Raw genomic sequence first — 24,769 nt, 5'->3', positions numbered from 1 at the left:
TTAAATAATTGTTGACATTTCTTTGTTATGCACTCTTTGTTCTCTCATTGTCTTTCTTTCCCTTACTACACTCATTTGACCCTGCCCTCTACTAATCTTCTTTTTTCTGCCTTCCCCTCTGCTCTTCTTTCTTTTTCCCTTTGGCCAGACAGAGCATTCTATTTCTTTCCAGTGGCACTGCTTGGATTAATACAATTATCTTACTCTGATCTTATTTAGTCAAGGCCTAGGCAGCTGAGGCCACCTCGGAATGTCCCTTGCCTTGAAAACTCTATGAGGTTGCCACAAGTCACGTGACTTGACAGCCCCAAAAAATCTTATTTAAACAAAGCAACACAAATTATCATGCCTCTGGATGATTTAGACAGTTGTACCAAAACAGCTGGCTGATTCAGGGCTTGGCTCAGCTCTGCATTCCCACCAGGGGAAGACATGGAGGAGCTTCAGGGAAACTCTGCATACCAATGCTGCTTCATGATGCAAGATACAGTCACTGTTGTGCAAGGGAGGTTGCTGTTTGGCTGCCTCTGGCTCTGCCACAAGGGAGGCTTTCTGGGTTTTGTGCAAAAATTAAGCAAGGACATGGTAGGTAGTGCCCAGATCTGCTGCCCAGGGTCATTATTTGCTTCTTGGCAAGGCTCTTCTTGTAGATGGTGATGGGAAAAGTAGTGCTGTAATTTCCTTTTCCTGTATTTGTTGGCTCAAGATCATCCTTAAGCATACTAAGGGGTCTTGACTGAGAGATGCATGTAAGGATATCCACATGCACTGTGGACTTTTTTTTCCAGGTATGCCAAAATAGCAGTGTCTCCCTTTGCCTTGAAGAGACATAAGTGGTGGGACTTTTTAAACTGTCCTGCAATGGGATATGGCTTGAGCTGGTGTAAACAGTTGGTCAGGAAAAGCTCCACTCTGTATGAAAAGGCCTGAATGTACATGACAGGAATGAAAATCAAAAGTTCCATTGCCTCTGTAGGTTTTGCACTGCTTGATAATGCTGCATGTAAGTACTAATAGAATAAGCCTGTGAAGCATTCTTCTGTTGTCATTTTCAGAACGTCTCCACTTAACACTCAGCAAATTTCAGTCTGTCAGTTTCACGCACAGCTGTCCAACTACGCTAATCATATTGCATCATGTTGCAAGGCTGCAGCATGGATATGCGTGAAGAACTTGTTAGGAGACCTATGTGCAGACAAGAAGAGGTAACATTGGAGATGAGATTAGAAATGTTAAGTATACTAATTATATATGTGACATAGCAGAGAATCCAGACTGAAAGGCATGCCATCCACCACTGAATTTTATTTTTTGGATATTTGCAGCTGTGTATTCCTATTGCCATGTGCTGTTCAATCCATACCGCAGATGCAGCTTCTTATTACTTGCTTTACCAATGGATAGAATGAGTCTTCAGAGCTAGACAAATCCTGCTCAAAACAAATCTGTTTTATGCTTAGGAAGATGGAACCTTAAAAGGCTGATCTAAATATTAGCTGAAGAGTTTGCGTAAATTAGCTGCAATGTCAGTGACATTGAGTTAGAGGTTCATCTCTTTTGTTCTTCAACAAATTCTGTTTTTTAACAAATGTTTCATTATGGTTGGATTAAAACAATTGGGTCTTCTAAGAATACAGTGACAATGAATTCTTCTTATTACATGGTCAGTGCCATCCTAAGCAGAGTTTACACCCTTCTAAGTCTATTAAAGTCAGTGGGTTCAAAAGGAAGTAATTCTGCTCCATGGGCTCATGGGAAAGTGGATTTGTTCCAGCTAAATAGGGTAAGCTCTGAGATCCCCACAAGCCAAGCCTAGAAAGAGTATGGCGTCACATGGAGGTTCCCAACTAAAGAAAGGGTATGTTGTATTCCACTCCGAAACATCTGTATGTGAAAACAGTGTGTCCCGCCGCGGGCTCCTCCGTGGCCTCACGGGCCGCTGCGGCGGGACTAGCACAACCCGTGCCGGACCCTCAGTACACCCCGGAAGACAGAACCCCCTGGGAAAGGGGTTTGTGGAGTGACGAGGTCTGCAGCCACCGTGGTGTGGGAGAAACCGCAGGCGAACGACCAGAAGCCCTGGGGAGACTCACCTTACTCCCCCCATGGAAAGAGAAACCCCGGGGGGAAGGGGTAGCGGAGGAGACGGGGCCGAGGAGACAGTCAGAGATGGGCTCGCTTCCTCAACCACCGATGTGGGAGGGACGCGCTCGGTCCCGGGTGCGAGGCCGCTGGAGAGGCTCGGCCTTACCTAGGGGAGGGGGTCTGGAGATGCCACGGCAGCCCGTATCGGGTCCTGTTGTCTCTCCAGAAGTGGCCACTCCCCTACACAGGACACGGCACAGTGTTTCTTCCATGAAGTAAAACAGGAAACTAGGGAGAGACAGTAAAGTTGCCACAAGGAAAGGTGAGATATAAATGTTTTAATAAATAAGTAAATAAATGGAGCATCTTTAAAGAAGACGCTCCAGATTAGTTCAGTTTGCTGTATTTATAGGTTTTCAAACTTCAGACAAAGTTTTCTGTACTTAAATATCTTCTTAAAATATATAAGAACTGTTAGTTTATTCTCACTACGTTTTATCATTCTGTTCTGGGCCTCTGTCTGAACTCCTTAATTGGCATGTTTAGCTGATAGACCAGGCCAGCCTTGTTTCTGGCCTGTGGAAACTTTGTCAATGGGGTTTCTTTAGTCAGGATCAGCAACTTACCCCGTATTGTCCATATTAATGATACTTTTGCCTTACCAGGATTGGCTGTTCTCCTCTAATTATAGCATAAACAGGCTGTTGACATGGCTAACTTCCCCATGAGGCCAAGAGGTATCTGCATTCAGAACCATGATCAGACCAGGCTACAGTATAATAGTGTTCAGTTAACTTTTTTAGGCATATAACTTCAATTTTTCCCATTTGTCAGTTTTCACCGCTGCATAAAAGAAAACAATTCTGATGTACAATTCCTTCAGAAATTATTAAATCCGTTTCTTGTTTAGGATGATCTGTCATCACGCATCCTCTCAGTTCAGGTTCATGATGCACCATTTTATGAGAATGTCCTTGACCTGCAGGAACTCTACACCATCTTACTTCTCTTCCAAGGCTTATAGCTCTCACTTACAACCATAATATCAGAGTCCTGACACATCTGGGTATTTTAAGTCTTCAAAGATTGTTGTTTCAGATTGTTTGCTGGTCTTCATATTGCAAATCTTTTCCAGGTACTCTTTTGGGATTATATGATAAACACTATTGTTTAAATATTTTCTGGGCCTCATCCTGGTTTATTTGGAGTCATTCTGGAACAAGATTCAGAACATATATTGGCTCTCTAAAATTTGCCATTTCTTTGGTCTGAAGGAAAAATCAAATTCCTGTAGAACAACATTCCAGATTAAGTATCAGTTATTCAGGCCTCCTCCCAAAACATTTAAATTGTTAAAATATCTACAAGCTACATACATTAGACAGTTTTTTGGTACTCTTGTTTTTATTATTGAAATATGATTACACATATAGCAGTGCTTTTGGTAATGTAGGAACTGCTTATCATAACTTCAAGAGAAAGATAGGCATTTTAGACATGTCAAAACAGAGTGACAATGATTGTCATTTAAATTCAAGCTGCAAAGCCACTGAAATTCTTACAGTCCTTTATCATGTGCTTGCATTTCCTTTCAGTTAATATCTGATTTTTGTCAGCAGCTGAGAAATCTGTAACATTCTGTAAAATATAATCTTCTTGTGATAAGTCACATATTTTCCTTAACCTATTATTACAACTTAAACATTATGCCCTTCTGAGGTTCTACTCACACAAATTGCACCAGGGAGTATGTTTAATAATTTTAAATATTTTCCTGAGAGCACTGTCACATTGCCACTTTACCCTGATTTTTCACAGTTGCTGCCTAGTCTTTCTCTGCAGCAAGGAGGATTGGAGAGTTCAAACACTGGTTATATCCATTTTCTAATACATTGTAAATTTCTGTTTCTGTTTTAAACTGGTGCTACATGCCTGTTTCAAGTATAGTGACTTGGTGGAATATGATATTCCTATTTTTAAGGGTGTTTCGCATTCGCATCACTGAGCAAGATGTGGTCCAATTTACTCTAATTAGGGCAAATTTCAGGCCCATTCCCAGAATGATCATTATGGGTAACTACCTTCTGATGTTCTGCACGAAGCATTTGTTTTCACTCTGCACTGTAGTGCAGAGCAGTGGTTCCTGCATCTAGCTGTCTACTCAGCAATGCTGTAAAAGCTCTTGAAGTTTCTGTGGGAGGCTCTTTGTCTTGGAGTTTTCCTACCACAAATTGCCGGAAGGGGAAGTGTTTATTTGTCCCTCCAAGATATCCCCCCCCCCACACCCCACTGTTATCCTCCACATCCCACTCTGCTTTCCTTTTGATTCTATGTTCATGCAGAAGCATTTGACAGGTGTAAGAAAGGCCTTGACAGTTCTGTGTGACCCCTTCTGTGACTGGAGGTTAGCTCATTCAGCAGTGCAGAGAAATGCTTATTATTTGTTAAAATATTCATTCTCCGTCTCTGATGATTGTATAGTACATATCTCAAAATAGCAATATATTGATATACTGGAACCCTTTTTTTAAAAAGGCAGGAAAATGGCTAAGGGGGGGAAAGGTGGAAAAAGAGAGGCAGCACCTTTAAAAGTGTGGCAGACTTTTCAAAGGACATCCTGCCACAACGCAGCAGCACAGACACACACACACCATTGGATCAAAACAGGTTTTGAAAAACCCATCTTAAGTCTTCCTTAACTGTCTAAAACCTAAAAATAAACCATCCATTTCGCTTCAGAAGCCAAAGTGGGTTGAAGAGCCTGGTTGAAAGATATGCCTGTATATGCCATGGCCCTCTGACAGCCCCAGGAAGTGCCTTGTTTTGTGGTTTCTGTGTTAATTTTGGAACTCCATTCCTCAGGGGTCTCAAACATTTTCTCCATTCTGACAGTTTCAGTTATAGTACCCACAATTCCACACTTGTACTTGACACGTTGTCACATCTGCCTGGTTATAACACTGTTTCATACATGATTTTTCATAATGTGTTCTGTTTAACATTACTGGAAACAAAGCTTATTACAAAAATCCAATGCAGTTAGGTCTTTAACCATCAGTCCTTCTGCACAAACTTGCCATAAAGGAGCTATCCTTACTATAATCTTGTCAGTGAGCTGTTCTAATCTTCCATTGTCTTGTAGATATAGTTTTTACCAGATTTTCCATTATAGTTTAGGAATGCAGAACACAGCTGCTGAGAACACTGCTCACTTTCATTCCTGTTTAAGGAAATTTCAAAATTCATATTTGTTTTCTGTAATCCTTCAGGTGCTTCACTGATGATGAGCTAGATAAACATGTGCTTCTCATTTTGTCAAACTGGGCTGTTATGCCACCTGCAGACTGCCAAAATGCAACACCACAGTTCTACTCGTCGTTCTTCTGGACACAATAATTAGCTTGGTCTAAGGTTTCACATATAAGCTCATTGGCAATACAGTCACATTGATTTGTACTATGTAGGGTACATGAAATAAGCCTCAGTTACCTCACTGATGGGCCTTTTTATTTGCTGGATCATTGACCAGTGCTGTCCAGTACCAGCATATAGGAGGTTTTGGAAACAGAGTTGTCGTAATTTACTGCATCCTGAAAAATAATTCATAAAGTAACTGCAAGTGTCATACAGAATATTGTTATACCATCACACCACTCATCAACTTCCTTGAATATACCTTGATTCATGTTTTTCCAACACCCTTTTCCTTTTTTTAAAAAAAAGGCCATATACCTAGGGACCAGTGATCAGGTTCTATTCCCCCATATGCTTCTCCTGCTTGACTTCCATCTTCAGAATTCTCTTCCTCTAACCAGTCAGGAGTCTGGTCCTCCATATCTGAGTCATTGCAGAATGTCATTTTTTCAGACCTAGAACAGAAAACAATCAGTGTAATGATCCTGACACTGGAAACTCAGTCAGGGACCCAATTTGGATCAGGACAGCAATTTGTGGGGGAATGGGCTCCAGTCTCTACCCCACGCCATTTTCCCAACCTGCTGTAGCCCCGGGGACACTATTTGGCACATTAGGAAAACTCACAAGTACCCCATTAGTACATATGCAATCCCAAATGAGGCAAATAGCATCCTCCTGGGTTTTAGAGAGCCAGTTTGGTGTAGTGGTTAAGTGTGCGGACTCTAATCTGGGAGAACCGGGTTTGATTCCCCACTCCTCCACTTGCACCTGCTGATGTGACCTTGGGTCAGTCACAAGCTCTGGCACAGCTGTCCTTGAAAAAGAGCAGTTTGTGTCAGAGTTCTCTCAGCCCCACCCACCTCACAGGGTGTCTGTTGTGGGGAGGGGAAGGGAAAGGAGTTTGTAAGCTGCTCTGAGACTCCCTTGGGTAGTGAAGGGCGGGGTATAAATCCAATCTCTTCTTCTTCTCTTCGTAGTTGGATTGAATTATGACAAATTTACTTAGGTGAAGTGGTATATTATTACTCTAAGAAAAGCCCCATGAAATATTTATGGTAGTTTGTGGGGGTATTAAGCCCTTTTCCTTTCTATTATTCTCCTGCCCCTCTCTACTTCCTTTACCTCTCCTCCTACCCATTGTAAGGGCCAATTCACATGCTACAAAGTCCATGTGTCCCCTATGTGGACTTTCAACAGATGTAATCTGGATAGGGATGTCAGCCTCCAGGTGGGACCTGGTGATCCCCCAGAATTATATCTCATCTGCAGATTTTATAAAGAAGTATCTTCCTGAACCTTTTCATTATACTACAACCCTGTCCCCTCTATAAAAATGTCCTCCTGTTTTACACAATCCGTGGGGCGATAGAAGTGTGCAAGACTTCCTGGCCTCCTCAGGGAGGCCATTCCACAAGGTGGGAACCATAATAGAGAATGCTTGTATACAGGCAGCTGTCAATCTTACATATTTGTATAGTGGCATCTTCAGGAGGTGCCATTTCAAGTCTGGAAAACAGTTCCGTGACAAAGGCTTCAGCACTTCTCTTACAGAGCTGCAGTCCCAATCTGAATTCATTTCCCAGTAGAGACTTCCCAGTGCATGCCTGATCCAAAGCCCTTGTGGTGGCCACATGTACACCATGTGGACTTTATATAATGTAAATCAGCCCTTAGATCCCAACCAAGGTCCTCCCCCATTTGTCAGTATAGTATTGCTATCCTAATGAGCTTAGGGCAAATCTGTACTTGTAGCCAAGTAGACCTAGTCTCTTCCTCTTGTTCCACCTGAGGCAACAACGTCAGTGGTGGAGAAGAGAGTGAGGAAATGGGAAAAAGCTTCTTTCCTGCTCCCCAATCACCTGTTATTCAGAGCATTTTCACAGGCAACTCCAGGCTTCCTTGGTGGACTCGCATCTGCCTCAAATCTTAATGAAGCTGTAGTGGCAGCCTCCACACAGAGGAGCCAGTTTCTAGGTGGAGGGGACTATGGGTATTTTTAGGCAGAGGTTTTCCTGCTGTTTAGGTGCTGAACAGCGGCTTTTCTATAAGCTTCCTCACTGCCTCATTTTTCATTTGTTATCTTTCTGTGGTTTCCTTGTCATTGTTTCATGTTTTCTCAAATCAGATGAAAGGTTGTGATATGGAGAAAAGATGAAGAAATCGTGGAAAGACAAATTGGAAACAAGGCAGAGAGGAAAACAGCTGCAGTTCAGTACACAAACCATGTGAATAACTGTATGAAAAGACTCTGTGTCTCTGTGATGAGAATGATTCATGAATGATCATAGATCCTTGTGAAGTCACCCCAGAATTGGCAAGTGGGAAAATGTAAAAAAACAAACAACCCAAAACAAACCCCACCCTGTAAGGTAGTTAGATAGTACTGGGCAATTTTGGGGAAGAGAGACAGTGGCTCTCCCTACTAGCCCTCAACTAGCATGCACAACCCCTGCACCGAGGTATGTGTGTGTGCGTGCTGGAGGAGAACCATGTACCCTGGCTCTGTTAGTCGAGTGCAACGGGAGCCGACTGGGTTCAAAGGAGTGCAGAAGAGTCATATCCCACTCTCCTCCTTCATGTGCCTCTCCCGTGACAAATGAGAGATTGTGACAGGGATCCTTGCAATGATCTCCCACGCCTATCAGGAGCGGAATTGCCAAGTGCTTCTGTTCACCAGTGACCTTCTGCAGATTCTGGCCTTTGATGCCAACGATGCATTATTTCACGTTTTCCTCTGAACTGGTTTCCTGCACTGTATCTGATTGCCATGCTCTGGGCATGTACAGTACAGAGTGGGAAAACGAGATTGTGTCAGTATATGGCTATTTTACATACAGAGATACAGCTTCTTTGCTTTGGCTACCTCCATTATTTCTTTTTGTGCTCACTCGGAATTTGGTTCAGATGACCAGTAATATGTTCCTAAAACACTTTACATTGGTCTGGAATGCCTACTTACTAGATAGTATATGGATAAATTTTGTTTCTTGTTAAGTTTTATGTCTCTTGACTAATGTGCTGGATGTTTCTTCTGGATACAGTATAATGCTACTTCCAGTATTATTAATTTTGTACATTTTATATTTGAATAATCTCACCTCTTACTGTGTGTATCTTCTGTGTCATTATAACAAGGAAAGCAGGGGAAAGAAACACGCTTCCACATTTTCTGATGTCACCAATATAGCAAAGGAGAGGCAGTCAGATGGTGAAATATGTAAAAAGAGGAGAAAAATCTTTTGGGTGATTTCTTCCCTGTCCCTCATTAGTTGTTACATGTGGGCAGCTGAGAAGAAATACTAAGTAATAAAGTGACTAGTATTTGGAGAGATCGCATATCTTTGTATTTTTTGAAAAGGTTGACAGGGGAAAAAAAATTCATCTAAGGCATCTATTTTATTTATGATTTGTTTCATTTTTTTCTAGCTTGATATTCTTTTTTAAATGCTTTTCAGCATTAGATCAAAGCACCTGAAAGCCAATAAGGATGTAAATAGGCATTCTTAAGATACCAATATTTTTCTCTCTACTTCTGCAGAAATTATATGTTTATAGATCTGTATATTACATCAGGTGGGAGGGGGGAATGGTGTATTTGTGTCGGACCTTCAAAGATCCTGTTCACTTGAAAGACAACGGTATTTTGATATAATGGTTTGTATGAGAGCAAGCATAACCAAAATGGGTCATATATCTAAGTCTGTCTTATAACGGCACTTCAGATTGCTGCCAAGTGTAGAAGCAAGTGCAGAAAATCAACAAAAAGACTGAAAGTTGAATAGATTATAAATAGAAATACCTCAACGACCTGAAGGCACAATATATTCTTATGGCTGATGCACGAGTCACTTCTGAGCATAAGAATTATTTGGGTTTTATTTCTCACAGTGGCAGAAAGCTGCGACAAGTTGCTCTCCATCCACTGGAAAAGAGATCTAATAATTATCCCAACTCTGTCCTTTATAGGATAAAAATTTGTAGCATGTTTTGAAAAACTGCAGAAAATTTGCAGTATATTGGCAAATGTGTATTTGTTGAAACCTATCAGTTTGACAAGCTCTCTGTGTCACTGATGTACACAGATGGCAGCAATATTAAGAAAAATAAGAGGATAAAGGCTGATTGTGTGGCTGGCAGGATAAATTTATGAAGCCTTCTCTAAATGCCACCAGCCATACCTGACTATGCTAGGACAAAACAAAGTGCCATTCTTTTGCTGTCTGCCTGCTTGCCTGCCTCCCTCTCTCAGAAAAAGATGGTTGAATTTTGCTTTGTTGTCTCAGAATTTATACTATGGTTGTCCAATCATAAGCCTTTCAAGGAACATTTGAGAATTAGGTTGGTGGTTGCTAAAGAGCTACCTTATATAATAGCTGTCCCTTGCATTAGCGGTCTGTTTCTAAAAAAGGAGGTGATTATCTTGGGTCTTCTTGGAAGCTACTTCTGTCCTGTTCTTTCACAGCTGATCTTGACATTATGCTGCTCATGAGGATCAGCTAATTGTTTTGTTAATTAGAGTTGCAACATTTAGTTCATTGATTTAATTTGATCAGCTAAGAAGCCGATTTTGTAATTGAGGTTATTTTTGATAGACTAGTATTTATAAAACTGCAGGACGCAGGCATCATCTTAGAAAAAGTATTCCTTGTAGTGTGTGAGTGAAGGGAGAATGCCTCCAGAAGCTCCTAAGTATCTCTCTATAAATTAAATCATAACCTTATTAGAAAATAAATGACAGAAATTCAAACAAGAGTTAACAGTCTATTGATTAACGGATGTCATAACGAATGTGAGAACAGGTGTGAAAAGACCCAACTAGCAAAGCATTTATTTATACCACACTCTTCTCCCCAATGGCAACACAAAGTCAGTCTCAACATCATTCTCTCTTCCTCTAATTTATCCCCACAAGAATCATGTGAGGTAGGGTGGGCTGAAAAAGGTCTCCCAGCAAGCTTCTATGGGAACAGTAGGGATTTAAACCTGGTCCTCTTAGATCCTAGTCCAATGCTCTAAGCACTGTGCCAAGCTTCAACCCTCAGATAACAATTCAGACAAACAGTTGTATGGGCAGAGATAGATGGATTTTAGAGAGAAATTGGGTAAAGAGGAATTAAGAAGATTCTTCCACATTTTATTTAGTTTTTCCATACAGTTACAGCCCAGTGCTTTTACATATATAACATTTGAGTCTATTTTTTCCTTCTTTTTTTAACCATCCGTAAACTCTAGACCATATATTTTTAAATACATTTTTATCTTTACCATGTAATATCATTGTTAAGTTATTCATTTCTGCTACTTCTAACAGTTTGTATTCTAACTCTTGTCTTGTCGGCAGGTTATTTGACTTCCAATATTTAGCAATCAGAATTCTTGCTGCCGTTACAATATATGTCAGCAAATATTTATCATTTGTACTTAAACCATCTGGCATCGTATTCAATAAATATACTTCTGGAGTTAAATTTAGGTTAATTGTTAACATTTCTGCTATTAGTTTTTGGACCTCTTTCCAAAATGTATAGATCTTTTTATAGTTCCACCACATGTGTATAAATGAGCCCACGTCATCCCTGCATCTCCAACAATTCTTAGATACATTAGAGGAACATTTTGCCACCCTATCCGGTGACCAATACCATCTATAGTACATTTTAATAATATTTCTTTATAAGATGTAGCTTTCAGAAATTTTATTGACCTACATGTTTTATCGCAATCATCTATTGGTATGTCATGACCAAAATCTTGCATCCATTTTAGCATTACTTTTTAAATATTTTCTTCTGCTGTGAGGTCCTCTAGGAAAAAATTATATAATTTTTGAATTGCTTTGTCGCTCGTTGAAAGCCATATTTTATTGAGTTCATTTTTGTTTCTATAGAATCCCAGTTTTTTTGTCTTTGCTAAATCTTGATTTTAATTGATTTGTCTCCCATATTGTTAAATTAATATATTTTTGTATTGTTTCAAAATCTTTAAGGTTATTATTTTCATCAAGTAAGTTATCATATGGTTGAATTTTTTCTTTGGTTAACATTGTTGGCATAATAAACGCTTCCAACGGTAAGACCCATTTAGGGATTTTGTTATAAAATGTCTCCTTTATTTTCTTCCATACTTTAAATAGTGGGCCTCTTATGTAATGGCTTTGAAAGTTGGGATGTATTTTTTCTTTATTGTACCATACATAGGCATGAAGACCCATATAGAGATCATGGCATTCCAATTTTAATACTCTTTGGTTTTCCAGGGTCAACCAGTCTCTTATCTAAGTAGCTGCTGCTACTTGATAATAGCAATACCAATTTGGTAATCCTAATCCTCCTTTATCTTTCTTTTCCTGAAGTAGTTTCCATTTAATACGGGCTTTTTTAGGGTACCATATAAATTCTCTAATACTTTTATCTAATTCTTCGAAGTATTTATTATTGTTTAATATTGGAATAGTTTGTGCCATAAATAAGAAATGAGGAAGGATATTCATCTTTACTGCCGCAATTCTGCCCATTAGAGATAGTTGTAGGTCTTTCCATTTATTAAGCTCTCTATTTATTTCTCTTAATAATTTATCATAGTTGTTTTCTTTCAGCATACTATTTTTATTTGATAGTATTATTCCTAGATATTTCACCTTATTTACCACCGTTATCTCTGTTTTTTCTTGCAGTTCCCTTTTGATGGTTTTAGTACAGTTTTTTGTTAACATATTAGTCTTTCTAATATTTATCTTTAATCCTGCTACTTTTCCATATTCCCTTATTTCATCCAATAAAGTTTTAACAGAGGTCAGAGGTTCTTCCAAAATGAATGCCAAATTGTCTGCGAATGCTTGTAGTTTAAAGTCTTCCTATTTTCAATCCCTTTATATCTTTATTGTTTCTAATCAAATCATTTAATGTTTCTAATATGAAAATAAAAAGCAGTGGGGAGAGTGGACATCCTTGTCTTGTGCCTTTTTGTATTGAAATTTCATCTGTTATATCTCCATTAAATGTTACTTTTGCTGATTGTTTTCTATATATGGCCATGATCATTGTTAAGAAATCTTTTCCACAGTCCCATTTTTGAAGTTTTTGTATTAGGAATTCCCAGGAAACATTATCGAATGCCTTTTCTGCATCCATAAACATTATTGCTACTTGTTTTTCTGGATGGTTTTCATAATATTCAATGGCATTGATTATATTTCTAATATTATTCTTCAAAGTTCTTTTGGGTAGGAAACCAGATTAGTCTTGGTGTATAATTTGTTGTAAGACCTTCTTTAACCTTTCTGCCAAGATTTTAGCAAATATTTTATAATCAGCATTTAATAGTGATATAGGTCGGTAATTCTTAATTTCTTTCCCTTCTGTTCCTGGTTTCAGGAATCAAGGCTTCAGTCCATGAATTCGGCATTTTTTCTTCTTTTATTATATTTTGCATTAAGCGTTTTAAAGGTAGAGCTATCTGTTCTTCAAAACTTTGGTATGTTTTGGAAGACCATCCGGTCCCGGAGTCTTCTTTTTTCCTGAGATTTAATCGTTTCGACTATTTCCTGTATTGTAATTGGTTCATTTAAGATTTTTTTCTGTGCCTCTGTAAATTTCCCCCTAGGATTTTGGTTTAAGTATTCTTTTATTTTTTGCGGATCTTGTAGATCAGTCACATATAATTTTGTGTAATAGTCTTCAATGATTACTTTCATCTCCTTATTAGTGAATTTTTTTTAGTTTTAACGCTAATATATTTCCACCTTCTTGATTTTTCTTCAGTTTATATGCTAACCATCTTGATATTTTATTTGCATGTTCAAAATAATATTGTTTCACATATTCTATTTTCCTTGCAGTTTCATAAGTCAATAATATATTTAAATTATGTTGCCACATTTTAAGTTTTGCTATTGTATCCTCCGAGGTTGGGTTTCTTTTCAACTTATCTTCTTCTATTTTAATTTTCCCCTTTATAGGTTCAAATTCTCTCCGTTATTTTGTTTTCGAAATTTGGAAATTGATAAATCTTCCTCGTATAAAAGCTTTAAATGCATCCCATACTATATTAATTGATACTTCTGGAGTGAGGTTTTTCTCGAAAAACTCTTGTATTTCTTTTTAAATTTTATTTACAATTTTTTATCTCTTAAGAGCATAAGATTCAGTTTCCATCTAGTTCCCCCCCCCTTTTAATGCCAGTTCTAACATCACTGGTGCATGATCAGCATATGTTCTGGGTAATATTTCTACTTCCTTCACATCTTTTAAGAACGACATCAAGATCCAAACCATATCTATTCTCTACCATGACTTATATCTAGCTGAGTAGAACATATAATCTTGTTTTTCCAGATTTCTTACTCTCCATGCATCGAATATATTATGTTCTTCTATAATTTTTAAAGAGTTTGGAAGGTTTTTACTGAATTTTTTACTTTTGGTTCTATTTTTCCTATCAATTTTTGGGTCGGCCACTGCATTGAAGTCTCCTAATATACATATATTGTCTGCAGGCTTCATTTCAATAATTTTTTGTACTTCTTTGAAAAATTCTTCTTGATTTTGATTTGGCGCGTAAATATTTATTATTAGCATTTCCGTTCCCTCCTTCATCATTGTAGTAGCAACTATTCTTCCATCTGAGAGCTACATATTAATTTTGGATGAAGATAGTCTTTAATGTAGGTTACTACTCCTCTTTTCTTTTTCCTATCGGCTGCTATAAATGCTTGTCCTAATTTCTTATATGTTAAATATTGTATATGACTTTTCTTAATATGCCTTTCTCCATTTGTTCTTTTGTAATTTGGTGGAAAATTTTCCTTCTTTTATATGGACTATTAAGGCCGGTAACATTTATTGACAGTAATTTCAAACCTTTAGTGTTCATCATTTTTATCCTTTTGTCCCCTATTTTTATTTTTCTGATATCTGGTTATTATTTGAGATTCTGTATATTTTTTACGCTGATCTCCTTTTTTCCATTTTTTTTGTTGTGTTTCTTCTCTTCCTTGGGCTTTGCTACTTTTTTCAATTTCTTTCTTTCCTTGTTCATCTTCTTCTTCCTCCTCCTCTTCTCCTTCTTCTTCTCTATTCCATCCTAATTCCTCACCATACCTCTCCAAAAAGTTCTTTACCTTAAAAACAGAATCAAGTTTTTGTCTTTTCCCTTTAAATGTAAATAGCATCTGTAGAGTATTTCATTATCCTGAAGGAGACGAGTTAGTCTGCTATAATTTTGTCTCCTTTCTCTTATTCTCCATGGTATTTCTTTAAAAAAAAGTGATTTCCTCCCCTTTAATCTCCACTTTGTTTCCTCTTGCTTCTTTAAGTATTCTATCTCTAAGCTCTTTTTTATAGAATTTAACATGAACTTCTTGGGGTATTTTGTGTCTTTTTGCATACGCTGTAGCTCTTCTATAAATTGTTTCAATTTCCGGGAGTACTTCTTCCTTTGTTCCAATATTTAATTGTGTTGTCAAATTATTTACGAATTCTTCTTTTAAATTTTTGTCAATTTCCTCTGGAATATTTTGACATCTTAATATCAAATTAGCTCGATCCATTTCTAACAAGATCAATGTGTCTTCCATTTTTCCATTCTTCTCCTTTAGTTCTAATAATTCTTGTTCAATATCTTCTGTCCCCCCCCCCCCAATTTAGAGGTATTTGTGGCTATTTTTGAAATTTCTACTTTGTTTTCACTTATTTGTTTTTAAATGTCATCTGTTTCCATTTTAATCTGTGTTGAAATTTCCTCCATTTTTTGTTGTATGGGTTCCATTTCTTTTTTCATGAGCGCTGGCATAGCTTGCCTCACACATTCTATAATTAAGTTTTTAAGCTCTTTAATATTCGTCTGCCCCACACTCATTTTTAAATAAGGTGCAATGCCTGCTTGGCTTGAAGATGGAATTGAACTTTTTCTATTACTCCCCGACCCAGATGCCATATATTGGCCTTTGCTTATCAGTCTGATTGTTTTTATGTTAGAAGGGAGATTAATTTAAATTTATTTTTGGATTTACTTTTGGATTTTATTTTATTTTGATAATTTTTGACTATAATTTACTTCCTATCTCTTGTGGTATCAATATCAAATTAAGTTATTGTTCCTCTTTTTTTTTGCCTTGTCTCTTATATCTCCTATTTTTCCAACTGTTAATTCAGCTATGTCCCTTTAAGTTCACTTTCAGATATCTCTCTCTCTTTTTTTTGCCTTATCTCTTATATCTCCTATTTTTTCAACTGTTAATTCAGCTATGTCCCTTTAAGTTCACTTTCAGATATGTCTCTTTAAATGGGTCTTCTTGTTCTCCCCCTCTCCGTTCTATCCGTTCTGTCCCTTCTGTCTTTTGTTGCCGGCTTGTCTGCAGGTCTCAATTAAATGTTGCTTGCAATTTTCCCTTTTTGCCAGTAGAGGTCTCTCTTGCTTCAGCACGTTTCTCCCCGGTCTTCCTTTGTCCGTGTCACTCCATGTGACGTCACTGGAATGCTGACTCAGCTCCCACCTTCTCTCGATCTCCCCCGTCTACGCTCCCCTCCTTCTCATTCCTGTTAAAGGCCTGTCTACTTTCTCTGGGTCTGCCAGGCCTGTCAAGGTGACATACAATGGGAATTCTGTACTTAAACTTAATTATTGGGCATCTGGGGACACAACTTCGATCAGGACCACGGCACACAGGAAGAGAGAGTTTAAGCCTGTCCCAGCACTGTTTTCCCAACCTGCAGTAGCCCTGGGGTGCCCTATTTGTCTTGTTGGGATAGCTTACATGTTATTAGGCTACATGTAATATTCCCCAAAAGGGAAAATTGTGGCTCCTAATGTGTTCTCTCGGGGCCAAACTGGACAAGACGGTGACCCCAAGTCATGTTACCTTCAATGCATGTGCAGCTGAATGTGTGATTGAAACAGCAGATTTATCCAGGTTCATGTTTTCTGTTTTGTTTGTAAAGTAAATGCATGTTGGTTTTCTCATTCAAACAAAAGTACACACAGACACACAGGATATGTGTTCAGTGTAACGTGAATAGGGCTAGTGCTTTCATTTAACAGAACTTGTTTTCAGGGCTATCATGAGTTTCTGCACCACTGCAACACATGCTAGTTATGGGGATCTTTGATGAGGATGATGCCCCTGTTATGGAGTAAGTGGTTATGCCAATAAAGGTTTATGTGTGAGAGAGAGTAAGTCGTAAATGACTCTACTTGGTAGAACGGGGGTGGGAGAGACTTACCACAAGGATGGAAATCCCTGTGACAATTGTGATATTAAGACTAGCTCTAATTCCAGATGTGAAAGGCAGTTGTTATTATTTGGTGATGAGCACAATGAATCCTTCATACGTACAGTAATACTCTTCATTAAAAAATGCAAGGCCAAGGCTCTTGTAAAACTTTGCTCAAACGAGTCCCTGTTTGATCTTTATAATAACCAGTAAATAACAAGAGAACATATGGTATTCCATCAGCTGCCAGCATTTACTTCAGTTTGACTCCTAACCAATCCCATGTACTCTAGAGTAGCTGGATTTACACTCAAAGTTGGACAATAAATTGATTCTAAGCTTGCATCTTTTTGTTTTACACATTCAAAGCTTTAACATATGATGAATTATCTTATTATCACATTGAGGATCTCTGTTACTTGTTAGTCTGTTTGTGTAACTTCCAGTTCATGCATTGTGTACTTCTTGTCTATTGTATACAAGATCTGCTTCTACAAGGTCAGAAGGAATGGTCACACAATGATTACATGCATGTAAATTTTGCCCAGTCATTTTAATAATTGTTCTTCTGATCACATTTTGATAGGAAGCAATAATTTAAGGAAGAAGAACTGAGCCTATATATTTCTTGAAGCCAAGTATCTTATTGGGGCAATGTTTTCTGGGGATCGCATTTATAGCTCTATGATGTAATATTGGCTTGTTTCAAATGGCTTCCTTCTTTTTTAGAATCTAGATCATGACACGGGTTTAAAATGGTTGATAGACGATGACAACCAGCAGTCTTCATCACAGGCAACTAAAATATCCAGAAAGCTGTACTGTGGCTATGAGCACCAAGTGTTGTCCAAGAGAGAACAAAGGGAAGAAGAATCCTTATTTGCTGCTATCCAGTGGCCCAGACCCCCAAAGAACAAAATCCCATTTGTGAAGAGCACTGACCCTTCTCACAGCAACTTTGTTATACTGAATCCTTATACGCATTTCAGGGTTGGTGATCAGCTGGAGGTGTTGGTCTATGTAAAAGACTATGAAGGGAAACCAAAGCAGTATGGTGGAGACTACCTTCTGACAAGAATCCACTCTGCCCACTTGAAAGCTGGAGCCATTGGAAGAGTTGTAGATTACCAGAATGGATCCTACAGAATTTTTTTCACTTTACTTTGGCCAGGGGAGATCACAGTATCAGTGTCCTTGGTCCATCCTAGTGAGGGGATCCAAGTCCTTCAACGTTTACGAGAAGAAAGACCAGATAGGGTGTACTTTAAAAGCCTATTTAAATCAGGGAGTGTATCAGAAACCACTGTGTGCAATGTGTGTTTGCCTGGAGACATGCCAGTCTGTAACTTCACAGATCTTTACACTGGTGAGCCATGGTTTTGCTACAAGCCGAGAAAACTCTCCTGTGCCACCAGGACTAGCCATTACAAAGGGGGATATCAGAAGGACCTTTTAACCTCAGAAGAGACTCTCCTTTTCCAAAGGTACGTGTTCTTCCATACGGTGTCTTAATTGCCCATTCTTTCTTGATCATGGAACGATGTTGATGTTTTCATTCCTTTGAAAATTGTGTGCATGGAAGGTGAAAGGTGTTGCATCAACAGCATTGTAGGCTGAAAGAAAAGGGGACCAAGCAGCAAGAGTGAATGTATTCATATGTAAGCTCTGCTTTGAGTTTGCCTGGCTGGAATAACAGAGGGCTATTTAGAGCCAAACTTCAGCTTGGGGCAGCTTTTGGTTTCTGTTGCTGCTTCTGTTATGTATATACACTCTACTCATAGCTGTTAAAAGTGGCATACAAGTGGTAACTTAGTATACCCTCATTGATTGTGGAGATGCATGACAGTACAAGTCACTGTATAGACCCTTGGGATTCTGTGTTCCAAGTCCTTGTAGATGTCTCAGACTTCCAAATAAGGATGCAGCGTATAGATCTGCATTCTTATTTCCACTCTGTTCTTCCACTCTCCCCCTGTTCTTCCCCAGCCTTCATGCTTGAAACCGTAAGGCTTTGAGAAACCAAATTGAGCATTTGACCCAAGACAGGTATGAGTTTTTCAATGAATTATGTCTCATTTTTATTATCTTTTTCCTTTTTAGTGATGTGAATATCAAAGTGCCAATATTCTCAAGTGGTCCCGATAGGGTGATTGTAAGACCTTTGGGAAATGCAGGTAAAGTAAGCATTTGGAAGATTTGTTTCAAAGCAACTAAGACCTTGTTTGCAGGATTCATCTAATCAATGAAAACTTAGAGCAAACTCATATGACTGCTGATCTCATAATGAGTGCAGCTGTCTGGTGACAACTTGAATGGTGTAGGGAGGTGCTGCTAATCAGCTGTCATGGAAGAAATTTAACATCACTTAACAATACTTAGTAGGAGGGAAGGTGGCATGGTATTGCCCAATCTCGTCAGATCTTGGAAGCTAAGCAGGGTTGGTACTTGGAAGGCAGATCACCAAGGAAGACACTGGCAAACCACTGCTGCTTCTCACTTGCCTTGAGAGCCCCTTTCTGGGATTTTACACACACAACAACAACACTTGGTAGTTATATGGTGCCTTAAATGGTTTCACATAAATCATCTCAGTAGTCCTGACAACAACCCTGTGAGATATCCCAGTATTTATTACCCTTCTGTTGCAAGACAGGAACTGAGATTGAGAGAATAGTGTCTTGCGTATGGCAATCATATCTGAAGCGAGATTTGAACTGGGAACTTCCTGATTCACAGTTTCTGCTTCTATATATATCAGCTATCAATGCCTGTCTGAAACCAGTTTATAAAATTAAGAATCTGTCATTGGATAAATACCCACTAAGCTGATCATATAATTTGGCTCAAAGTGCATGTTAAGTCTGCATAGTGGTTTCTATGTTGCAAGCACATTCATTATTTTTAAAATATATATATACTTTGTTAAGTTTAGTTATCAGATTTAAGAAGTTAACTCGCTGAAATATTTCATGTTGGCATTTGTCATTAATATTTTATTTTTCTTGAAAGGGTTTACTGAATGTTCCTGTACACAATCATGGAAGTGGTTGTTGTTGTTGTTAGGTTACAAAAAGGCTTTGTCTACTTCACCATTGATCTGATAGTTTTAACATGTGCATGAATGCACATGCTCCTGTAATAATGAGGCCTGCTTCCTATTTGGCTTCAGATTTATTTTGGGGGAGCCAAGTGTGACAGACTGCACTTTTAAAAAGCTTAGTGGTGTACAAATAGCTAAAGGATGGTGAAGGGTTAATTCTTCACAAAGCCAAAGCCCTGAGTGACAGGCTGTTCCAAGAGATCTGATTGGTTAGCATCATCTGAGCAGAGAAAGACTTCTGGACTGAATGATGAGGAAGATTCAGTCTGATTTCAGCCCTAGCTGAGAAGAGTCGCGTACTGACAGTTTTGGAATTCAACCCAGACTGAGAGCAGTTTAACACAGGAGAACTGGGGAAAGTTGGCATGGACCACTGGGTAGTTAGACGGAAACTCCCATTTGGGCCAAGGAAAGGGGGTAGATCTTCTGGAGAGAGAAAAATTTCCCTACCCAGTCAAGCAGGGAGTTAGCTCTGAAGAGTACAGAAATCCCTGGTCTGGTGTGGTTAGAAACTGCCTTTAGAGACCTTCAGTTAAAAACTCAAGATGAGTACTGGTGTTTCAAGAGAAGGGGTTTGGGTACTAGAAAGAATGTACCAGCCTTCTCGAAACCAAAAGAGTTAGGGAATACTCAAAGAAAGCATACTGAAGTGTTTGGGGAAAGCACTGGAACAAAAGCCACTCAACATCAAGATTTAAGTCACTGTGAAAAGCTTAAGAAACTCTCATTAGCCTGAAACATAAGAATGTTTCAGTACTGCATGTACTGGTTTTACCTCAGACATTTCAACCCAGGATTTCACCTGACCTTTCCCCTCTGTGTTAAATAAAATATTTTGTTATTTTTGAATTTCAAAACGCCTCAAGTGCCATTTAAGTTGTTAAGTTAAGCAGGCTCCTAATCCTTCCCTCAGGTTTCCTAGGCTGAGCCAACAGCCAAAATACTGTACTGTGACAGCGTGGGACAGCCAGAGTTCTTCAGCAATGAAGAAAATACATTACTAGAATGGCTCAGTCAGTAAAGGGAAAGAAAGATGGAGGAAAAATCTTGCCTCTGAGGGAGGGAAGTGTATGGGGCTGTCATACCAAGCATAAGAGAGAAATGTCTTTTTTGTTACCTCTAACTTCTGTTCTAAAGGAGCTGAAAGTTTAGGTGTTAACACCCACCAACCTGGCCAGCTCTGTTGTAGGATAATTGATGATTATGTGTTCTCTAGCTAGTTTATAAATCATAGCTTTTTCTTTTCTAATTAAATGTTTTGAATTATTTCCTTTCAGAGATGGACAATCTGGAAAGATCACAGAGTCCTGATGTATTTCCTTCTGGTTATTATTATCAAGATGAATGGAGGCCAAGAACCCAGTGGATTCAGCATTTTAACAAATCATCAGATATTACCGAATGTTTACAGGGGAAAGTTATCCACTTGTTTGGAGATTCTACAGTCAGACAGTGGTTTGAATATCTAACATCATTTCTTCCAGGTTACTATTTTTTTTCTACTTTGGCTTTGCTTGTTAAAAATTGATAGAACAAAAGCTCTCTCAAGTGAGTCTCAGGTTTCACACTGAGCCTTTCAAAGACAAGAAACCAAAGGTGAAATTTCCCCCCCCCCCCCAAACATACAAATGAGTTGTTTGCAATGCTCCTTCTAAGCTGTGGAGTCTTGTGAGCAAAAATTTTACTTTGTGAGCTACTGGCATTAAAGTTGTGAGTGAGCAATTTGGCTCTGGAGCCAGCCTTCCTGAGCTAAGCCAAAAATCTGTGAGCTGGAGGCTAAAAAACTGTGAGCTAGCTCACATTAACTCAGCTTAGAGGGAACACAGATTGTTTGAAATCTGGAAATCAATAAAGGGCTGAATCATTTTTTTTAGCGTTAATTCCCAGGGTACCCTGAGTCACAGCCATAACCCCTCCTGGAATAACCTCTGTCTTCAGTACTTTTTTTGTTTGGTTGCAGAATTAACATTTGTCTAGAAACAGATACGTTTAGGTAATATGATAGAATTTTGGTTATTGCTTTGTAATTGATGTTCATTTGGTTGACGTTAACCTATATTTTTGGAATTTGAAGGAGATAGAAAATTTTTAAGTATTGGAAAAATGATTTAGCATTTCATTTGATCACCCCTAGAATACTGCACTTTACCATTAAAATGCTTTAAAATACCTTTTTATCTTGGAGCATATTCATCTCCTAGACAAACAAGGATATTCATTTCCTAGACAACAAGTAAATTGCCCTTCTTTTTCCTTTACATTTTGATAGTGGGGGAGACAATAAAAGATGCGGAGGAAAGGGAAAAGCAAGGACAGAAGGATTATTATGTGCAAATACACATTTTTAGGTTTCAGTTGAGGGTGAGAATTTGCACTAAATTCTTTATGGAGGGTTGATTTTAATGGCTTTAATTTGTTAGCTGCCTTGATGGTCCTTATGAGGTCAAAAAAGCAGGATATAAATTTTGTTGCATAAAATTAAATGGAAGAGGTAGTTTTTGAGGGGAAATTAGGAAGAAGAGAGAAGCTCCAAGCACACCGGGCAGTCAGGAAGAATGTACTTTAGAGTGGAATACCCAAACAGAACTTTAAAGTAAGGACCAGTAGTTAATTCAGAATGTGGAAACAGATGGGATGCCAGTGCTGGGTGTTATGAAGGGGTTCTTATGGTCTGAATAGCAAGAGAGAGAATTAACTTCAGAACAAAGTTCTGGATAGAGAAGGCTAGAGTGAAGACAGGTGTAATAGTCAAAGTAGAAGATGATCGATGAACCAGAGTTTTAGCTAAGAGAGTTGATAGGAAGAGAGAAAATTACAGGCTTTATCAGCAGATTCAGTGTAGTAAAAAAAGGAAGCAATCAAATAGTAAAGCCAAGACCTAGTACCTGGTCAGCAGGCTGGGCGGGGGAGACGGATGACCGTTCTGGGTTTTCGAATTTTTAAAAAGGCTTTTCTAGTTGGTTGTATCTCTCAAATGGAAATTATTGCAATTGATGCCTATGAATTAAATTCTACATTTTTACCTACTGTATTCAAAATGATTACTTCTCAGAAGGTGTAATGCTAAACATTAACAGCAGCATTAGATCGTGACAAATCGCAGGCAATGATGCCCTAATTCTTCTCATTTCAGATCTTGTGGAACTGAACCTGGGCAGCCCTAAAAACGTTGGTCCCTTCATGTCTGTGGACATAAAGCACAACATCTTGCTAAAATTCCGTTGCCATGGGCCGCCCATTCGCTTTACTACTGTGTTTAGCAGTGAACTGCACTACATCGCCAATGAACTGAATCGCATAGTAGGTGGGAGGAACACTGTGATTGCCATAACTATTTGGTCTCATTTCAGTACTTTCCCTGTAGAAGTGTACATCAGGAGACTGCGAAACATTCGTAGGTCTGTCGTTCGACTGTTGGATCGGAGCCCCAAAACTCTGGTAATCATCAGGACAGCCAACGTCCAGGAGCTTGGGCCAGAGGTTAGCCTTTTCAACAGTGACTGGTATTCATACCAGCTCGATACAGTCATGAGGAAGATGTTCTCAGGAATTGGAGTGTACTTTGTGGATGCTTGGGAGATGTCACTGGCACACTATTTGCCGCACAAATTACACCCAGAAGAGGTCATCGTGAAAAATCAGTTGGATGCTTTCTTATCTCTTGTGTGTCCACCAGAAACATACTATAGTCTCCTTAGAGGAATTCATAGTCAAATGTGGTCACTGCTGCTGTAGTATTATTTTGGATATATCTGCACTACTAATTTACCATTGTTGATTTGAGGTGGCTGTAACAGGAATACGATTTGCCTAGACTGCATTGTACTAAGCGTATACATGTTTATGATGGATGAGGTTCAGATCAGATATATTATATACATTTTTGTATCACTTTCCAGTGGGCAACATGTTTTACAATTGTTGCATTTGTTTGCACAGCAGGCCATATAAGGCAAGTCAGTATTTTATAAAACACTTCTATCATTGCAGTATTAATAAACATAGTTCAGTAGTCATTGATAGCTTTTTTCCCCTCGCTAATACTGGGAATTCTACCTTCTGCAGTCTGAGAGGCTGCTTCAAATAATAGGGATCTCAGCAACCTTACATTTTATCCTTCCTGTGCAGAAGTGTGGATCCTTTTGAGGCAGAATTCATATCCAATGTATACTCGGAGAGAGGTAAACAGTACCACTTTTTCAATCCTTTGCGATAATCCAGTTTTCTGGAAACCAACATTTCAGCTTGCTGTGTGATGTGAAAGTACCTTACCAATTGTTATGGCCTATCGGAGACTGAATTTGTAAGGCCAAAAGTCTTTGTACTATGATGAAGAGAATGGTCAGGCAACACAAAGAAAGGCTGTGGTCTTTAAAGTGTTAATATTGTTCTAATAATATTATCCAAGTAATATAAAGGATACAAAAAATATAAAGAAGAAGAAGAGATTGGATTTATACCCTGCCCTTTACTCAGAGTCTCAGAGCGGCTTACAGTCTCCTTCCCCTTCCCCTCTTCACACCCTGTGAGGTAGGTGAGGCTGAGAGAGCTCTTTCGAGAACTGCTCTTTTTAAAGAACACCTCTGACAGAACTATGGCTTGCCCAAGGTCATCCAGCAGCTGCGAGTGGAGTGGGGAATCAAATTCGGTTCTCCCAGATTAGAGTCCGCACATTTAACCACTACACCAAACAAGATAGTGTTATGCATTCCTCCTCTGATCAGTGGGAAATTTGGTGTGTAGTTTTACAATATCAACTTCCTTTTTTCCAATTTTTAATTAGAGAAATAAAACTAGAAGACATACAAAAAATTCTTAAAACCATACACAAACATCAACATAAAAAACTACGCATACATAAAGAAAGGGGAAGGGAAACATAAATGACTTCCGATTTTCTCTACAATAAATAAAATTTTGATAGTAAAATTTTCCTAGTTTATACATACAAACAAGA

At 38.6% G+C, this 24,769-nt stretch overlaps 1 protein-coding gene across 2 annotated transcripts in view; it reads left to right on the top strand.

Moving 5' to 3' along the window:
- The window catches only part of NXPE3 (neurexophilin and PC-esterase domain family member 3), a 32,735-nt gene extending 8,855 nt beyond the window's left edge, over positions 1–23,880 (top strand). The window contains exons 1-5 of one of the 2 annotated variants that reach the window (XM_015423150.1): positions 1,065–1,205; positions 17,442–18,196; positions 18,813–18,886; positions 21,090–21,296; positions 22,946–23,880. In XM_015423150.1, the coding sequence (XP_015278636.1) occupies positions 1,137–1,205; positions 17,442–18,196; positions 18,813–18,886; positions 21,090–21,296; positions 22,946–23,547 (1,707 nt within the window). In that variant the 5' untranslated portion in view covers positions 1,065–1,136 and the 3' untranslated portion in view covers positions 23,548–23,880. Of the gene's footprint in view, positions 1–1,064; positions 1,206–17,441; positions 18,197–18,812; positions 18,887–21,089; positions 21,297–22,945 lie in introns of those variants that run through there. The other variant, XM_015423149.1, reaches the window with a different exon arrangement.
- The last annotated feature ends 889 nt before the right edge of the window (positions 23,881–24,769 follow it).

Source organism: Gekko japonicus, unplaced genomic scaffold (genome assembly GCF_001447785.1).
Source record: "Gekko japonicus isolate JY-2015 unplaced genomic scaffold, Gekko_japonicus_V1.1 scaffold540, whole genome shotgun sequence".
Classification (NCBI taxonomy): Eukaryota; Metazoa; Chordata; class Lepidosauria; order Squamata; family Gekkonidae; genus Gekko; species Gekko japonicus.
This window is presented reverse-complemented; position numbering and strand designations above follow the sequence as displayed.